General features: G+C 46.3%; 1 protein-coding gene across 5 annotated transcripts in view; it reads right to left on the reverse strand.

Annotated features, from left to right (window-relative positions):
• LOC135517920 (guanine nucleotide exchange factor VAV2-like) overlaps positions 1-13160 on the reverse strand; it is a 242752-nt gene that overhangs the window by 68053 nt on the left and 161539 nt on the right. For all 5 annotated transcript variants that reach the window (XM_064942631.1, XM_064942628.1, XM_064942630.1 and 2 more), the window contains exon 3: positions 9428-9486. In XM_064942631.1, the coding sequence (XP_064798703.1) occupies positions 9428-9486 (59 nt within the window). The remainder of the gene's footprint in view (positions 1-9427; positions 9487-13160) is intronic.

A 13160-nucleotide genomic window follows, 5' to 3' on the forward strand; every position in this document is an offset into this window, starting at 1 on the left:
CTCCACACACAACACATTTTTTATCACGTTTGTTTCAAGTTTACAAATGCCTGGTATTTGTCATTTCTGCCTCCGCCATGCACTGATGTTATTCTGTTTTGGATGACTAGGTCTATGATGATTGCCGGCATCGTGCCATGTTTAAGCCGGGAAACTATTTAAGAAGTTGCGGAGCAATCAAATACAGTGCAATGGATCTATCTGTAATGTATGGGACACTGGAGTATTGACCATGGATAACGTGACTTCAAAACATGTGACGCCCTGTCCTACAGCCATTAATACCACACACACACACACACACACACACACACACACACACACACACACACACACACACACACACACACACACACACACACACACACACACACACACACACACACACACACACACTAACACTAAGAAAAACATTTGAAAAACAAACAATAGACAGACACTTTTATCTTTGCCTGCAAAACTGATTTAAATAAAATAAAAACCATCATATATTGTTTATTTTAAAAAAGAAAAATACTTTGGGCAAAAATCGAATTGTCTTTTTTTTTAATTAAATAAGCTTTTTTTCTAATGGGGTTTTCGAGAATCTGAATCTTGCAGGTAAATGGTGCCAGTAGATAGCGATGTTTCAAATAGGCCTAGCTTGTGCATCACCATCACTAGCTATCAGTAGTTAACAGGGAAGAAATCCAAGGGCAAGCGTGACGCATGAGTGTGAACCATAGGCATGGACAATGGTGGCAGTAAACCCGACACCAGCAGTGGTCAGTCGCGAAAGGCAAAGCCCCGTATGGGATTCATTTGAGTGGAAAGGACAAAAGGAAATGTACTGTAGAGTCAGAAGATGGCAGCCTGTGGGAACAGAGATACAAGGGAAAAGCCCAACAAAGTTCATCACCAAGAGCACGTACAAATAATTACAAGAGAAAGACAAGGTGAGACATCTATTATTTGACTTTTGGAATTCGGTCAGGATTGGACTCCTGGTATCATATGAATACACATAAGATGTGGAAAATGTGTAGAATTACAGGACATTCCCTTTAAAATGGTTCAATTGTATTTCTTCCAACAAGAAGGGTGAACAGTTTGAACAGTTTGGGGTCGCAAGGTGGGGGTTTGTTATAAATGACAATATCCATCCGGACCTTTGCTACCTAGGAAAGTTGTGACAGGACCATCTCAAAGAGTACTGGAGTACCCCTGCTATAGACCTACAATGCATACAGTACATGGCTTCTAGGCTACTTTCTGTCCCTAACACTGAAACTAAAACAGAAATAAATAGAAATAAAAATGAAATAGAAATGTTTATATCAAACAGAAACTAAAAAAAAATTGTGAGTCAAGTCGGAAAACTAAACTGAATTTCAAATAAAATGTTCAAGCGAATCGTAATAAACACTAATAGAAAATCACAAAACTATAATAACCTTGGCACACACACACAGACTCGCAAACACACACGCGCACGCACACTCATCCATGTCCATATACAATATCAACCCCCTTAATTCACAGACCACACAAAGGTTCTGCATCACTCATAGAAAAGTGGAGTGAGAAAAAGAGAAAGGGAGATTGTGAAAGAAAGTGTGTGCGTGAGTATGTGTGTGTGTGTATGGTAGGAACACCATTCCTTCCTGTACTGTATGTGCTGCTGACACCCACTCCTCACAGAGCAGGCTGCTAGCCCCTATAAAGGAAACGTACAGACCCCCATCTCACAGCTGATTACATCAACACTAATCTCGCCCACCAGCTGGCTCTCTCTGTTGATGCGGCAGCAATTGGAGCCTGGGGACGAGGTTACATCAACACAGGGGCACCAGAGGTAAAAATGTAAAAAAAGAGATGTAGAGGAGGGGGGTAAAGTGGGTGGGTTCAGGAGAGAGAGAGAGACAGACAGAGAGAGAGAGAGAGTGTGTAAGTACCTAGGGCTCAGTCTGAAGTGGGTGGGAGATAATCAGGTGGATAGTGCACTGACTAAACCCTGACAGTCACATCTCCTATTACCGCATGTTCACCTAGAGACATCCACTGTGCGTTCTGTTAATTCAGTTATTTAGTTGTGCTGATAGCAGCATTAGTACAGGCACTAAGTAAACACTGTTGGCCATTTTCAATTATCCTGGAATATGACACTTTTCAACTAATTGTTTTTATTAAATCTGTCCTCTTGTGTCACGCCTCTTATCTAACTGAATTTGTGCTTTTCAGTTAACCAGTTCATTCTGTCACTTGGACTCACATCTATGGAACCCCAAAGGGAGTTTAACAGAATCAGTCAATTCAATTACCAGATGGCCAATCAAACCATATCCCCAGGTTTCCATCTAAAATAAACAACACCACTGGCTGCTCATTGATGCTGTCATGATTCACCAGGCTGATGACTCCAAGATCTTCCAGGTGGCACAAAATCATATCTCCTGTATCTATGTTTAGCTGAATACAATGTATTCAATGCATTGTTTACAAAACAATCACTCGGGACATGTTTTGTGTGGTCACTATGAGGGACTAACTTGTCACACTAACATCAGGATAAGGAACACAATACATCACAGAGCTCAGCTGGCTGTCCTGGAAAAGGTCACCTGGCAGCCCTCGCTCTCCTTCTTTCTTTCCAATCAGTTCTTTCTGTTGTGCTCCCTATCTTCCTCCTTTCTCAACCTCGCTCTCTCTCTCTTCCTCAACCGCTCTCTCTCAACTGCTGTCCCTGTCTTTCTCAACCTCTCTTTCTCAACATCGCTCTCTCTCTCTCTCTCTCCGTCCTCCTCAACCTCTCTTTCTCAACATCGCTCTCTCTCTCCCTCCCTCTCCCTGTTTCAGTGTTCAGATATAATCAAGCAGTAGAGGTTTTGACTGTTTATTTCCAGACTACCAATGGATGACTCTGAACTAATTCCAGTCTGCAGTACCCATTGACTCCCTTCTCCTGTCAACTGACCAAGACCGCGATTAGGTTAAAGTGCTTTTTCAATGCGCACACAACCAAACGGTTGGGTAAAGGTAATCAATGGCACACGTGTTGAGGACAGAGCAGCTGTTGAACCGCTATCAGCAATTAACTATGAGGAAGTTATTATGAGGAACTACGCACTATGAGGAACTACTATGAGGAACTACGCAGTTGTTAGGTGTGACTGTAGTCGCAGTAGGCAGATAAGTAACTTCTAGCAGGACCCAATGGCCCAAAGCAGAGAAACAGTTCAGTGTAGTTGAGGCAGTACGTTCTATCAGGCCCCATCTTGTGGTAGTCCACCCAGCAACCCTGATAAACGTCCATCTGACTTTCCCTTCATTTAGCTTTGCATGACTCATTCATATTTACTGTGTGTAAAGTATGCCTGATTATGTGTGTTATGTGAGTAATCTGTGAATTAGGATGCGAATTTGCAATCTACATGTAGAGCATAGTTGAGGGTGTATACATGTATACTGTGTGTATTGTGTGACGTGTAATGTATATGAGTGGCTAACGTGTCTTTTGTCACACACACTGTCCTAAGTGGGCATTAGCATGCCTAATGCCCCAGCCTGGGATGAGGGTGAGAGGGATGAGTGGAAGAGAGAGAGCATGCTGACACTTCCCCGCCTGCAGTCTCTCTCCTGCTGTGTTGCAGCCTCTGTGTCTGCTGCCCTCTTTCTCACTGTGGAGCTCTGCTCTCACGCACACTACAGCACTCTGACACACTGAGGGAACACAGTCACACACACACACACCGACACAGGGGTGAATTAGAACACTTAAGGAGAAGTGTAAGTCGTACTACTGTCAACTAAGAGGTGGTTTTGGATTCGCTGAGGATAGTTATCACGAGGAGAAGGAGGGAGGGAGATTGATTTGACTATTTAACTATCAGGAGAGAGAACAGGGAGAGATCAAGGTCCTGCTATGAGTTTCATAATACCAGGAGAGCTCTCAGCCTATAGATGAGGAATACCAGGAGAGCTCTCAGCCTATAGATGAGGAATACCAGGAGAGCTCTCAGCCTATAGATGAGGAATACCAGGAGAGCTCTCAGCCTATAGATGAGGAATACCAGGAGAGCTCTCAGCCTATAGATGAGGAATACCAGGAGAGCTCTCAGCCTATAGATGAGGAATACCAGGAGAGCTCTCAGCCTATAGATGAGGAATACCAGGAGAGCTCTCAGCCTATAGATGAGGAATACCAGGAGAGCTCTCAGCCTATAGATGAGGAATACCAGGAGAGCTCTCAGCCTATAGATGAGGAATACCAGGAGAGCTCTCAGCCTATAGATGAGGAATACCAGGAGAGCTCTCAGCCTATAGATGAGGAATACCAGGAGAGCTCTCAGCCTATAGATGAGGAATACCAGGAGAGCTCTCAGCCTATAGATGAGGAATACCAGGAGAGCTCTCAGCCTATAGATGAGGAATACCAGGAGAGCTCTCAGCCTATAGATGAGGAATACCAGGAGAGCTCTCAGCCTATAGATGAGGAATACCAGGAGAGCTCTCAGCCTATAGATGAGGAATACCAGGAGAGCTCTCAGCCTATAGATGAGGAATACCAGGAGAGCTCTCAGCCTATAGATGAGGAATACCAGGAGAGCTCTCAGCCTATAGATGAGGAATACCAGGAGAGCTCTCAGCCTATAGATGAGGAATACCAGGAGAGCTCTCAGCCTATAGATGAGGAATACCAGGAGAGCTCTCAGCCTATAGATGAGGAATACCAGGAGAGCTCTCAGCCTATAGATGAGGAATACCAGGAGAGCTCTCAGCCTATAGATGAGGAATACCAGGAGAGCTCTCAGCCTATAGATGAGGAATACCAGGAGAGCTCTCAGCCTATAGATGAGGAATACCAGGAGAGCTCTCAGCCTATAGATGAGGAATACCAGGAGAGCTCTCAGCCTATAGATGAGGAATACCAGGAGAGCTCTCAGCCTATAGATGAGGAATACCAGGAGAGCTCTCAGCCTATAGATGAGGAATACCAGGAGAACTCTCAGCCTATAGATGAGGAATACCAGGAGAGCTCTCAGCCTATAGATGAGGAATACCAGGAGAACTCTCAGCCTATAGATGAGGAATACCAGGAGAGCTCTCAGCCTATAGATGAGGAATACCAGGAGACCTCTCAGCCTATAGATGAGGAATACCAGGAGAGCTCTCAGCCTATAGATGAGGAATACCAGGAGAGCTCTCAGCCTATAGATGAGGAATACCAGGAGAGCTCTCAGCCTATAGATGAGGAATACCAGGAGAGCTCTCAGCCTATAGATGAGGAATACCAGGAGAGCTCTCAGCCTATAGATGAGGAATACCAGGAGAGCTCTCAGCCTATAGATGAGGAATACCAGGAGAGCTCTCAGCTTATAGATGAGGAATACCAGGAGAGCTCTCAGCCTATAGATGAGGAATACCAGGAGAGCTCTCAGCCTATAGATGAGGAATACCAGGAGAGCTCTCAGCCTATAGATGAGGAATACCAGGAGAGCTCTCAGCCTATAGATGAGGAATACCAGGAGAGCTCTCAGCCTATAGATGAGGAATACCAGGAGAGCTCTCAGCTTATAGATGAGGAATACCAGGAGAGCTCTCAGCCTATAGATGAGGAATACCAGGAGAGCTCTCAGCTTATAGATGAGGAATACCAGGAGAGCTCTCAGCCTATAGATGAGGAATACCAGGAGAGCTCTCAGCCTATAGATGAGGAATACCAGGAGAGCTCTCAGCCTATAGATGAGGAATACCAGGAGAACTCTCAGCCTATAGATGAGGAATACCAGGAGAGCTCTCAGCTTATAGATGAGGAATACCAGGAGAGCTCTCAGCCTATAGATGAGGAATACCAGGAGAGCTCTCAGCCTATAGATGAGGAATACCAGGAGAGCTCTCAGCTTATAGATGAGGAATACCAGGAGAGCTCTCAGCCTATAGATGAGGAATACCAGGAGAGCTCTCAGCCTATAGATGAGGAACAGGACGTAAAGACAGAGGGCCATTATTCCTAACCTCTATTCATCACTTTTTGATGGAAACTTTTCATGGATTTCTCATGGAGACAGGGCTTAGACAGTGAGTGTTCCAGGTGCTGAGTGTTTCTGGGTTTGCAGGGTGGAGAGAGGCTTACGGTAAAGCTGGGGCTCAGGGCCGACAGTGACAGAGACACACAGGCCTGATCATAGAATCATTACGGCCAACAGGCATCAAAGAACCAATCAATGGACTTCAACAGCAAGTCAATGAACACGCCTCCGGAACAATTATCCACAGATCAAACTCACAGGCAGGAACAGAGAGAGAAGAACAGAGAGAGAGAGGAACACTGAGAGAGAGAAAAACATAGAGTGAGATTGAGAGAGGAACAGAGAGAGAGAGAGAAACAAAGAGAGAGAGAGAAACAGAGAGAGATTGAGAGAGGAACACAGAGAGAGAGAAACAGAGAGAGAGAGAAGAACAGAGAGAGAGAGGAACACAGAGAGAGAGAGAAACAGAGAGAGAGATTGAGAGAGGAACATGGAGAGAGAGAAACAGAGAGAGAGAGAAACAGAGAGAGAGATTGAGAGAGGAACCGTGAGAAAGAGAAACTGAGAGAGAGAGGAACAGAGAGAGAGAGAGAAACAGAGAGAGAGAGAAACAGAGAGAGAGAGAAACAGAGAGAGAAGAACAGAGAGAGAGAGAAACAGAGAGAGAGGAACAGAGAGAGTGAGAGGAACAGAGAGAGAGGGGAACAGAGAGAGAGAGGAACAAAGAGCGATGCTTATTTATTTCATCTTGTGTCCTTTAACCATTTGTACATTGTTAAAACACTGTATATATATATGACATTTGTAATGTCTTTCTTGTTTTGAAACTTCTGTATGTGTAATGTTTACTGTAACAGAGAGAGAGAGGAACAGAGAGAGAGAGGGGAACAGAGAGAAAGAGAGGAAGAGAATGAGAGAGAGAGGAACAGAGAAAGAGAGAAACAGAGAGAGACAGAGGATCAGAGAGAGAGAAACAGAGAGCGAGGAACAGAGAGAGAAACAGAGAGAGGAACAGAGAGAGAGAGAGGAACAGAGAGAGAGAGAGGAACAGAGAGAGAGAGAAACACAGAGAGAGAGAGAGGAACAGAGAGAGAGAGAAACAGAGAGATAGAGAGAGAGAGGAGCAGAGAGAGAGAGAGAGAGAGGAGCAGAGAGAGAGAGAGAGAGAGGAGCAGAGAGAGAGAGAAACAGAGAGAGAGAGAGCGGTACAGAGAGAGAGAAACAGAGAAAGGGAGAGGAACAGAGAGAGAGAGAGAGAAACACAGCGAGAGAAACAGAGACAGGGAGAGGAACAGAGAGAGAGAGAAACAGAGAGAGAGAGGAACAGAGAGAGAGAGAGAGAAACAGAGAGAGAGGAACAGAGAGAGAGAAACAGAGAGAGAGAGAGAGAAAGGAGCAGAGAGAGAGAGAGAGAGAAACAGAGAGAGAGAGAGCAGTACAGAGAGAGAGAAACAAATAGAGGGAGAGGAACAGAGAGAGAGAGAGAGAGAAACACAGAGAAACAGAGAGAGGGAGAGGAAGAGAGAGACAGAGAGAGAGAGAGGAACAGAGAGAGAGAGAAACAGAGAGAGAGCCAGAGGAGCAGAGAGAGAGAGAACAGGAGGAGTGTTTTTAACTGCTGAGTGTCTCTGGGGTGAGAGAGGGACACGTCTGTGTTTAGTGACAGGGGGCATGGGGGTGAGACTGAAGAGGACTGACAGGTCTCTGTAAAATTACAGGGGCAGAGGGACCTCAGTCGCCTTTATCCCAGGCAGTAGGGGAAGGACAGGAGGAATCGAGAGACCAGAGTGTGTGGTAGGTGTTTAACAACTGATATACACTGAACCCTCTGCAAGGACAGACATGTACCTTCATGTGTCCTAGATCATGCCATGTGTTGGTCATGTGCCTCTTGGCATGCTTCCTATGTTGGTGTGAGAGAGAATCAGTGACATGGTGGATGATTGAAAGATATATTATTCATGATCTGACTGCACATGGTTAATGTACTGTAAATGTACAGCAGTACGAGTCTGGGATGAGCATTCCAGGTGAAGCTGGTTGAGAGAATGCCAAGAGTGTGCAAAGCTGTCATCAAGGTAAAGGGTGGCTACTTTGATAATTTGTTGAACACTTTTTTGGTTACAACATGATTCCACATGTGTTATTTCATAGTGTCTTCACTACTATTCTGCAATGTAGAAAATAGTATAAAGAAAGAAAAACCCTTGAATGAGTAGGTGCCAGGGTGTTTTGACTAGTACTGTACATGCCAGGGTGTTTTGACTGGTACTGTACATGCCAGGGTGTTTTGACTGGTACTGTACACGCCAGGGTGTTCTGACTGGTACTGTACATGCCAGGGTGTTTTGACTGGTACTGTACATGCCAGGGTGTTTTGACTGGTACTGTACATACCCGTGTGTTTTGACTGGTACTGTACATGCCCGTGTGTTTTGACTGGTACTGTACATGCCAGGGTGTTTTGACTGGTACTGTTCATGCCAGGGTGTTTTGACTGGTACTGTACATGCCAGGGTGTTTTGACTGGTACTGTACATGCCAGGGTGTTTTGACTGGTACTGTACATGCCAGGGTGTTTTGACTGGTACTGTACATGCCAGGGTGTTTTGACTGGTACTGTACATGCCAGGGTGTTTTGACTGGTACTGTACATGCCAGGGTGTTTTGACTGGTACTGTACATGCCAGGGTGTTTTGGATTAAATTACATTTTCCCCAACTGGAACTCTGGAGGTCTGTCGGTAGTTGGTAGAACATGCCGCTTGCAACACCAGGGTTGTGTGTTCGATTCCCACAGGGGACCAGTACAAAAAAATCTAATAAAATGCACTCACTACTGTAAATCGCTCTGGATAAGAGTGTCTGCTAATTGACAACAACGTAAAGGAACCAAACAGGCTGTGATTTGTTTTCACCACACTGGGTTGGCCAGACAGGACAGAAGTGACTTAGCCACCTCTCACCAAGCTGTGTAGTATTTATTAATGGCCAGACCCCGTCTCTGTGTTCCCTGGTCTGGCATGGGGCCTAATGCACACGCTCCATTAACTCATTACCCAGCCCGCCAGGATGAAACTGCTTTATTTGTGGAGCCAGCGAGCAGGGAGAACAGATTGAACAAATAAAGAGAAATCAGAAAGCTGTTTCGCAGCGCCCAATAAACTAGTGTGAGCTATTTCCTTTGACGTGCCACAAAGAGATATGAGGTAGAGTTTAGATGTGATCTGATCCATCTGATACTGGACTTCCATGTGGTCATTCCAGAAGGGGTTATCAATAGAGGCCGTGGTATAAGTAGGAGTGGGCCGAGATCTAACCTGTTACCAGAATTAAACAACCGTGTCTGATTGAGCAATACAGTGAACATATTCAATGTTCCTCTTTCTCAAATGGGCAATGGGAGGAGAGAAGACATACCTGATCCCCTTGATCTGTGCGATGCTGTGGTGGGAGATCCTGGACAGGGCTGAGATCACCTGGAACACACAGTAGAGAGAGAACACAGTCAATGACACAGTCATAGTCAGACACAAAGTCTACAACACAGTCGGCAACACAGTCAGCATCTCCTCACTCAGTCAGTAAGACAGGCCCGTCTGCTCCGCCTAAATCTGGTGAATAGATGTTAAACTTAATGTGTTGACGAGCGAGGAGAGCAATGTGGTGTTTCTTAGCAACATCGTCATGCACAGCCACACACAGGATTGTGTGTGAGCATAATGCAGGCCACCATGTTAATGATGACATCCAGAGACATGTGGTGCCAAATGCCCCCGCACAGTCACGGACGGGGGACACTTTACTCTGATCAGACCCCCCCCATGTTTCCTCTCCCTCTCTCTATCTCACACTTGCTCTTTCTCTTTCTCCACCTCTCCCTCTCTCTCTCTATCTCACGCTTGCTCTCTCTCTTTCTCAACCTCTCAATCTCACGCTTGCTCTCTCTCTTTCTCTACCTCTCTCTCTCTATCTCACGCTTGCTCTCTCTCTTTCTCTACCTCTCCCTCTCTATCTCACGCTTGCTCTCTCTTTCTCTACCTCTCCCTCTCTATCTCACGCTTGCTCTCTCTTTCTCTACCTCTCCCTCTCTATCTCACGCTTGCTCTCTCTCTTTCTCTACCTCTCCCTCTCTATCTCACGCTTGCTCTCTCTCTTTCTCTACCTCTCCCTCTCTATCTCACGCTTGCCCTCTCTCTTTCTCTACCTCTCCCTCTCTCTCCTCTGGTGAAATCAGTTTGGTGTAACAAGGTTAAATGCGTGCCTGTATTTAAACTGATTTAATGCTGGTCGTGAGTCACATGTGAGTGGGCTTATGGGTGGCTGTTTGTCGGGCTTTGAGATGGCGTGCTGGAGGCTCCTCCAAGGCTAATACAAACATATGATGGAGCCCGTCCCAACCCCTCCTAACCGCCAAAATTCTGCTTCCACGCATCATTATGCACTCCTGGGTGTGTTTGTGCCTCCATGGCCATGGCGATGCCAGCTGTCCCCCGCCAGAGACAGAGGAAACAGTTATACCCCTCCTCTCTCTACTCTCTCGCTTCTCCCCTCCCTCCATCATTATACACCTCCTCTCTCTACTCTCTCCCTTCTCCCCTCCCTCCATCATTATACACCTCCTCTCTCTACTCTCTCCCTTCTCCCCTCCCTCCATCATTATACACCTCCTCTCTCTACTCTCTCCCTTCTCCCCTCCCTCCATCATTAAACCCCTCCTCTCTCTACTCTCTCCCTTCTCCCATCCCTCCATCATTATACACCTCCTCTCTCTACTCTCTCCCTTCTCCCCTCCCTCCATCATTATACACCTCCTCTCTCTACTCTCTCCCTTCTCCCCTCGCTCCATCATTATACACCTCCTCGCTCTACTCTCTCCCTTCTCTCCTCTCTCCATCATTATACACCTCCTCTCTCTACTCTCTCCCTTCTCCCCTCCCTCCACCATTATACACCTCCTCTATACACTCTCACTCCCTTCTCCCCTCCCTCCATCATTATACACATCCTCTCTCGCTTCTCACTCCCTTCTCCCCTCCCTCCACCATTATACTCCTCCTCTCTCTACTATCTCCCTTCTCCCCTCCCTCCATTATACACCTCCTCTCTCTACTCACTCCCTTCTCCCCTCCCTCCATCATTATACACCTCCTCTCTCCACTCTCACTCCCTTCTCCCCTCACTCCATCATTATACACCTCCTCTCTCTACACTCTCCCTTCTCCCCTCACTCCATCATTATACACCTCCTCTATCCACTCTCACTCCCTTCATCATTATACACCTCCTCTCTCTACTCTCTCCCTTCTCCCCTCCCTCCATCATTATACACCTCCTCTCTCTACTCTCTCCCTTCTCCCATCCCTCCATCATTATACACCTCCTCTCTCTACTCTCTCCCTTCTCCCCTCCTTCCAACATTATACACCTCCTCTCTCTACTCTCTCCCTTCTCCCCTCCCTCCATTATACACCTCCTCTCTCTACTCTCTCCCTTCACCCCTCCCTCCATTATACACCTCCTCTCTCTACTCACTCCCTTCTCCCCTCCCTCCATCATTATACACCTCCTCTCTTCACTCTCACTCCCTTCTCCCCTCCCTCCATCTTTATACACCTCCTCTCTCTACTCTCTCCCTTCTCCCCTCTCTCCATCATTATACACCTCCGCTCTCCGCTCTAAACTGCATAATGAAAGTGTTTAACTTCAATGGGAGTCTAGGGTGCTTCAAAGGCAGGTGGAGCTCAGGCTAAGTGCTAGTGTGAAGCGGGTTAGGACCAAGCACCAGTCTAAGGACCATGGCGTGGCTCAAGCACCCAGAGGAATGAATACCTGACCGATATGGTAAGCCATACACTCCGATGGTGAATGGACGTTATGGCTGCCCCATTGTCCCTTTCAGTACATGAATATGTATAGGCTTGCATCTGTCAGCCTTTTAAAATACTGTGGGGAGTCTGAATGCTGAAGTGTTGCTTTCCGTGTGGCTAAAGACCCATGTAATGAGCAGACATGCCATGCTGCCTCTAACATAGGCTATACTCTATTACACAGACACTTACCAGGCACTCATAATGCACTTTGGACTGAGACTGGAAATCTGCATGGAAATGGCTACTGTAGAGAATAGTGTACTAGGTGACTTTTGTCCCATCACTTGGTTAAGGCCTTTGATATAGGGTGCTTTGTCATTCCAGATCCACGGGTTGGCACACCACCCACCAAAGCTAGCTGCAGGGCTGGGGCGTGCCCCCATATGGTGCCCTGGCCTCACCCATTGACAGAGGGGAGAAATGATGAGGCTGGAATAGAGCATTACCCTGCCTTTCAGTGCCATGTCTTTCCTGTTCATGCCTGACTGGGTAATATTGGGTTATGGGCATGAATATGAATTAAGCCTTAATATAGTGACACCAACACAGTGAGATGAACTAAATATGAGAACCAGATCATGTAAATCACTCTCTTTTTATTTAACCCCCCCTTCTCTGTCTCTCACTATGCTCTCTTCACCCTTCTATCTAACCTCTGCTTCTTTACCCTTCTAACTAACCTCTGCCTCTTCACCCTTCTATCTAACCTCTGCCTCTTCACCCTTCTATCTAACCTCTGCCTCTTCACCCTTCTATCAAACCTCTGCCTCTTCACCCTTCTATCTAACCTCTGACTCTTCACCCTTCTATCTAACCTCTGCCTCTTCACCCTTCTATCTAACCTCTTCCTCTTCACCCTTCTATCTAACCTCTGCCTCTTCACCCTTCTATCTAACCTCTGCCTCTTCACCCTTCTATCTAACCTCTGCCTCTTCACCCTTCTATCTAACCTCTGCCTCTTCACCCTTCTATCAAACCTCTGCCTCTTCACCCTTCTATCTAACCTCTTCCTCTTCACCCTTCTATCTAACCTCTTCCTCTTCACCCTTCTATCTAACCTCTGCCTCTTCACCCTTCTATCTAACCTCTGCCTCTTCACCCTTCTATCTAACCTCTGCCTCTTCACCCCTCTATCTAACCTCTGCCTCTTCACCCTTCTATCTAACCTCTGACTCTTCACCCTTCTATCTAACCTCTGCTTCTTTACCCTTCTATCTAACCTCTGCCTCTTCACCCTTCTATCTAACCTCTGCTCTTTCACCCTTCTATCTAACCTCTGC

The sequence above is a fragment of the Oncorhynchus masou genome, chromosome 28 (assembly GCF_036934945.1).
Source record: "Oncorhynchus masou masou isolate Uvic2021 chromosome 28, UVic_Omas_1.1, whole genome shotgun sequence".
Classification (NCBI taxonomy): Eukaryota; Metazoa; Chordata; class Actinopteri; order Salmoniformes; family Salmonidae; genus Oncorhynchus; species Oncorhynchus masou.